The sequence below is a fragment of the Chenopodium quinoa genome, unplaced genomic scaffold (assembly GCF_001683475.1).
Source record: "Chenopodium quinoa cultivar QQ74 unplaced genomic scaffold, ASM168347v1, whole genome shotgun sequence".
NCBI classification, from domain to species: Eukaryota; Viridiplantae; Streptophyta; class Magnoliopsida; order Caryophyllales; family Amaranthaceae; genus Chenopodium; species Chenopodium quinoa.
In genome coordinates this window covers 2,440,987-2,448,114 of record NW_018743212.1, presented here as the reverse complement: position 1 = coordinate 2,448,114, position 7,128 = coordinate 2,440,987, and the positions used below count along the sequence as shown (strand labels likewise).

At 28.9% G+C, this 7,128-nt stretch overlaps 1 protein-coding gene across 1 annotated transcript; it reads left to right on the top strand.

Moving 5' to 3' along the window:
• Positions 1–3,375: 3,375 nt before the first annotated feature.
• On the top strand, positions 3,376–4,763 carry LOC110734129 (transcriptional regulator SUPERMAN-like). The gene has a single exon (XM_021914184.1). It carries the CDS (start codon positions 3,623–3,625, stop codon positions 4,262–4,264), a length of 642 nt encoding a protein of 213 aa, XP_021769876.1. The 5' UTR covers positions 3,376–3,622; the 3' UTR covers positions 4,265–4,763.
• Positions 4,764–7,128: the final 2,365 nt, after the last annotated feature.

The following is a 7,128-nucleotide window of genomic DNA, read 5'->3' as shown; positions in this document are numbered from 1 at the left end:
TTTTACGTCATTTTTTTTTGGTTACCAAGCCAAACAAGTCTTTCTAGGTTAGAATAAGGACACAAGTTTATGCTGTTACGCTGTTGATAGATTGTATATATATACCATTTCTTCAATTCTAGGTAATTTCCCAATTTTTATTATGACATTATAGTGATAAACAAATCTAAATATCATATCATATCATATCACTAATAAATAAAGCCGATCCCCCAGCCAGGCCACGAGACATCGACACTCGGCATTCCAGTTTTTCGCCAAGTGTCGAGCCACGTAGGCGACAAATAGGTATTATTGTGACACATATGATGCTAAGTAAGCGACTTTTGGATAGATTTTTTAAGATAAAAATGTTGTATAGTGTTTTATTATTGATATACTTCTAATATTTCATATATACAAAATTAATTATAACTTTTAATAAATATCTTATGACTCAGTACTATTTCCATCATAAAATTCATTTTAAAAAGTTCTTTAAAATGAGATCCATTTTTAATATATTTTAATAAAAAATAGAAAATCAGTAAAAATAAGTTTTAATAATTTTAGTTTGGTAAAAATACTTTCAGTACATTAAAAATAATTTAAGTGCAATAAAAAATCAAGTTAATAATAACATAGATATCTATTTACAAATAAAACTACAAAAAGTACACTATTATATAAATAAGTGATATGATATCATATGTCTGAATACTTTACATTATCAAAAGGGGTTATATGATCGTATTTAAGCTAAAATATTTTAGACAATTCGAGCATCGCCCGGGCACAAAACTATTATTATATATATAAAGGGGAGTTTTTTCCCGAGTTTTTAGAGCGCCACGTAGGATTTTAATTTTTAAGAAATTATTAGAGCGCCACTTAGGATTCATATTTTTAAAACGCTACAATCGGATTATGCCACGTAAGATTAGTTTTTTAAGTGCTACGTAGGATTATAATAATAATAATTAAAAAAAAAGCGACATGTAGGATAAATAATTTTAAAACGCTACAATAGGATTATGCCACATAAGATTAGTTTTTTTAAAGCGCTACATAGGATTACGATAAAAAAAATAAAAAATTATCAGAGCGACACATAAGATTATTATTTTATTATCATAAATAAAATTAAATGATTTATTTGGGTGATTAATGAAACCAACTTTATGATTAATTTTTACAAAAATTACAAATATTAATATTATTACTTAGATATAGGAATATTATTATTTAGATATAGGATTAATGGAAATTAAAGGGATCAAAGTAAGAAATATCAATTATTGAGTTAGGATATTCAACCTTCAATCAAAAGTGAATAAAAAGGACAAGAATGTTGACTCAAAAAAATGGAATATTATGTTGTTTGTAAACATATGATGGGAAATTAGAAGTTTTCAAATTTTTTTGTCAAGAAAATTTCAAATTAGAGATAGAGCGTCACATAGGAAAATGCTATATTTTAGCCAATGAAAAAAGAATTGTAATTTATTTTAGATTTAAAATTTATATTAATTATAAAAATAAAATCAGCGCATTTTCTGTGTGGTTGGTCATATCGTGTGGCCGGCTGAGACACACTAAAATATTGATTGGGTAACCCTTGACCGTCTGCATAACTTTTGATCGATCGAGTAATCCTTGACCAACCGAGTAACCCCTGATCAAGTACCCAACCACACGTTGTAGCCATATGAAACTTTGTGAAATAAAATATTATCTTTTTATATTTAGAATTTTATCTAATTATGAGAAACAAAATTGATAATTCGTTTTATAATAAAAAATTTCAAGTGGTAAGCAAGCGAAAATCACAAAGCTAAGTTTATCGGATAAATATATATTTGGTAAAATATTTTATTTGAAAAAATACAAACAACCGTGCATCGCACGTGCTTCATCTAGTGAATATCTAAATATATGCATGAATGTTCATTTCTAAGATATGTAGATATCTATATCCTATACTAAAGTGAAGTCTTTTTTGGAGGGAATTTTTCCCTTCTAAACTCTACTTTTTTTCTTTTTTTTTTTCGGCAAATTCATTAATTTATATACAAACTTCATTATTTATTTATTTATGGTTGGCTATTGACTTACATTTTATATAAAGACTTCTATGAAGTATTAATTACTACACTGTATTAATTTTTAAAACCGAGCATGGCTTGGGCATAATCTTATATAAGTTGAACTAAACATAGCATTAATTTGGGTAAAATAGGGATGTAAGTGATCAGAAAACAATATATTATATGTGTGAATGTGACTATTTTGAGTATAGGGATTTACTAGATAAACTACATACATAATAATTCTGGTACTGTCAAAGTGCCAAACTTAGGGCATCATATAATATTTGTAAATGAATATATGTGATGATGTGATTCAATTAGCTTAAAGTTCGTCTGACTTCTTCAATAAATACAAGTATCATTGACTTTTTCCTTGTCAAAAAACAGAGAGAAAAAAAAAAAAAAAAGTATCATTGACTTGTTTAGGGTTCATTTGGTATCGTTGTGATTTTTTGTTTTTTGTTTTTCAAAATCATATGATATATGTTATATAATGAATCAAAAATTAGTCAAACTTATTAAAATCATGATAATTTTGAAAACTGACAACAGAAAGTGGAAACATCTTGTTCTTGTTTTCAGTTTTTTGTTTTCAAAAAATCAAAAAACTAAAAATACTAGTAAAACAACGCCAAACAAACCTTTAATTGCTTGTTAAAAAAGATCTACTCCTTTTTTTTTTTTTTTTTGAAAGAAATTACCTCACTTATGGAATTAAGGCTTTGATTGATTGATTGAAAGAAACTACTCCCTCTCTGTAGAAATAACTATCATCATAAAATTATGTACACTAATATGATGAGCTCCTAGTGACTAGTGTAATATGGAGTATCATGCATTTCTACCATAATTGATCTATAAAAAAATTGCTTTTCTACAAGTAATAATAAACTTATAATCTACAAAGATATGGTCAATTTTATGAATTGGGAACATTAAAAGAACCAAAAGAAATTAAGCACTGTTAAATTACCTCAACTAATTTGCGTACTGGTACGATTAAATTAGTTAACTTAGCATGCACATATTTAAAAATACTACTGCTAAATAATCAGTTGCACTAGCTATTGTATGTATGTATGTAATTCTTAGCTCGGCTTGGCTCGGCTTGTTAACACTCCTATACAGCTACACGTATTAAATTGAAGTTATGTTTTCCTTTCTCTCTCTTTCCTTCCTTATTTCTGCAAAAGGGAACCACCTGGCTACCTAAGTCACAACTTACATTGAATAAGCAATATGCTTGATATAGTATCAGAAATTTTCAGGTAAGTGCATTCATAAATTAAATGACATATCTCATGTATATATATTTCTTAGTCTTATTATTATTAGCTACCAACAATCTTTCAACTTTTCTACTAAGCAAACTCTTGCTCTTTTTACCTTACAGTACTCAATTCCCACCAAACAAACACTCTCAACTCCATACCTTCTTTAATGTTTTTCTAAACTCTCTCTTTCTTCATCCCTCGACGCCCCTTGGCCCGGCCCTCAACAACCATTTTCAAGGGAACCTCCATCTTCAAATCGCGGTTAGTTGTTTTGTGACCATGGAAAGAGGTCTATTGAGTAGTGGTAGTAGCAAAGTGAAAGATGGTTGGGAGATTAGTGAGAATAATTTGAAGTTTGACAAGGATTATCCTTATGGATATCCATGGCCTCCAAAGTATTATTCATGCAGCTTTTGTCAAAGAGAATTTCGGTCGGCTCAAGCTCTTGGAGGTCATATGAACATCCATAGGAGAGATAGAGCTAGGTTAAGAGATCTATCTCTTAATAATAATTCACTATTATCTAACGAATTTGATCAAAATCCTAACCCTAACCCTAATTCTAATCCAAATCCAAACCCTAACCCTAACCCTAATTCTAACCCTATATTTACTTTCTCATCTTCTTCTTCTCCAACAAACAACAACAACATCTATGCTCACCAATACTCCTTGGTTTCGCTATCTCTCTCCTCCATCACACCGCCAACAAAAGAAAGAAGAGATAGTCATTCTCAAAATGTAGGAAAATGGAAATATGTTCCTCACTCTTCCATTGAAGATCATGATCAAGAAGATGAAGTTAGGGTTTTAAGTAGTACTACTCGCGCTCCATCTAAGGAAGTTGTAAGGTTGGACTTGGAGCTATGTCTTGGAGAAGCAAAGGAAGATTTAGATTTGGAGCTTCGCCTCGGAATTTAGTAGCCTGCAACTACTGTTAGGTTGTTAAATTATTTAACTAGCTTTAAATTATGCTACTCCATATATAAATTGATCTGTTAGTTTGTTCCCAAGAAAGTGATGAAGGAAAAGTTTATGGAGCTGCTTTCTTCTCTTTTGTCTTTGCCTTTTCAGCAACAACTACTTTGTTGAGATCAAGTACATGGCTTTCAATAATTTTAAGGTATGGGCGCTAATTATTAAAAAACAATAACAAAAAAAAAAAGGGGGATCTTTTAATTCTCCGTTATTTAGATAAGTATGATTATAAATTATGTAACAGTATAAACTCTTTTGATTTTTTTTTTTTTTTTTTTTTTTTCATGATGTTACATATACTGGTAGCTTGTGATATGAGAATTAAGACTCATTATTTATTTGGTTATTCATTTTAATGTTTTATAATATAATATCCAATGCTAGTATTAGTTGAATTGAAGTTTGATCTTTATAACTATCTATTTATCTATGTAATTAAGTTTGTAAAATAATTAATTAGTTAAGTAAATAGTTAATTAATTAGTTAAGTAATTATCTATTTATCTATGTAAGTTTGTAAAATAATTAATTATCTATTTATCTTCTGGCTCGTGTGTGTAAGTAAGTGTATAGACAAAAGTAAGGTACTATACGACTGGAAAATCAGAAGTCATAATTGTATGAAGAAATGATGCACATGAGCATAACTTAAATGAAAGTATTCATTGGTGGCAAAATCTAGCTTACCTCATCACTTTCATTGGGAAATGTGATCAACCATATATTCGTGATACAATGCTTCTTATACTGTTCATGTGCCTTTTAGATCTTTTGTTTTGAAGTTAATTTCATATATCAATGGCTTATAAGATTTATAGATCACCATAGCTAATCATGGTGTTGTTGATGCTAGCTTAGTATATCGATCTGATGTACAAAGTATAATATACTCTGTATGATATAATCGATATGTCGGTCTCTCTGTCCAGAATTAATAATTAAATTTTCTATAGTACTGTTTTAGGGTTTTTTTAACTAAGTCACTACTTAAATCAATTATGCAAGTACTAAGTAGATCAATGATATATAGAATGATACGCCTTTTTACAAATATTTTCTTCATTTTTATATCTTATATTTTACTTTGGCATACCTCTGATCTAGTTATGAGTGTTTGGGTATGTAAATTTGACATGAGCTGATGGCTTAAATCTGAATAAGAGAGTATTTGATATCATAGAATACTTGAGATTTAATATATATTGTATGTGCTTATTTGTTGTTGACTTAATTAGAACTTTGAGCTTTCAACATATTCAAGGTTAATTAATCTATTTATTAGTATGTCATGTATGTAATAAACTCATTTTTTGTATGTGAAATGTCATGTTTTAACTCTTTTAATAAGTCTAATAATTGTATACCTTGTATATATTAACTTTCGAAATCTCTAATTCTATTAAAACAACAATTTAATATAAGAAAAAGAACGCTAAATCAGAATGAAATCACATTAATTGCATCGAACAAGCCTAATAATCATATATATCTCCCTAATGTATCACCTCCATCAATACATATATATAGCTTGTATTGATATAGAAAGAGTTTGGTTTGTTGGCTATTTAATATCAATGATGTATGCTCAAAATGACCTCCAATGGGAAGTGTCATCTCCATCAAAGCTATCTCGATCAATCAACACACTTTCATGTCCATTTTAGCATACCTTCGTGTTATTACTTATTACTATATAACAAATCTACATGCCAATAAATCAAAATTAGTACCTACATCCATGTTTCTAATACACCTATATTATTGTTTTTCTCAATAAGCTAAGCTTAATTCGTTTGGTTTAAGTTGTAAATTCTTTATTTTTAAACATACTTTTACAATAAAGGTAATGGAAAAAGAAACATTAAGAAACTCTCCTCGAGTCTTTCTATAGACATGATACTATATAATTTAGGAAACCATACTATTACTAACTAAATTAAATGACCAACATTAGCAATCCAATCTATTGCTGAATCGCCTCCCGGTCTATACACTTGTATCATGCAATTAATACAACATGGTTCAATTCATACTAGTAGTAAAACCTGTCAACTAAAAGAAGTACACTAAACTGCAGCTTAGTATACTTTTATGCTTTCGTCAAACGAATGATTTTATGGGACAGATATTATTGAGTTTCCCAACATCTGAAAGACTACGTAAATTTAATTTTCTGATAGACATACACGACCATTTTGCTAAAGAACAAAATAAAAATGACCAATTATACAATTTATATATATATTTCAGATAGAAATAACACTAGAAATATTTTGAAAATTTTATGTAAAAAAATATAATTTTCGCATGTTCCCTAGATGTCTCTGAATGTCAGATCAGTGGCATGATGGCCTTTCTATATTTGACACGCTTGTGAATTAGCCAAGTTCTTACTATTTTTAGCAAACACTCTCTCCTTCTCTTTCTCTCTCTGCTCTTTCTGTGTTCTTAGTACAATGAGAGATAATAGGATAATATGTTTATTACAACTTTACAAGTATGAACGAACGATATATCTAGGTTTATGTGTCTGTGCACGTATAATTTTGTAAGGAAAGTTTAATGCAGATATACAGATACACTACGTACGTATAGTACAGTATGTCGTAATAATACGTCTTTTCTAAGCACATATGTACCTAATGTACGTACTTTATATGTTCTCTTGTTTCTATGGTTTTTTTTATTGTCTAGCAATTATGGGCCGGGTTACTTAACATAACAACATAATACTACTTAATCAATCTTGTTTTTGCAATAATTTATATTAAATCTAGCTATATGCATGTTGCATATTATACTATGTG

Bases quoted from the DNA above. Each gene is read 5' to 3' on its own strand.
- LOC110734129 (XM_021914184.1), top strand. From the start codon at position 3,623: ATGGAAAGAGGTCTATTGAGTAGTGGTAGTAGCAAAGTGAAAGATGGT.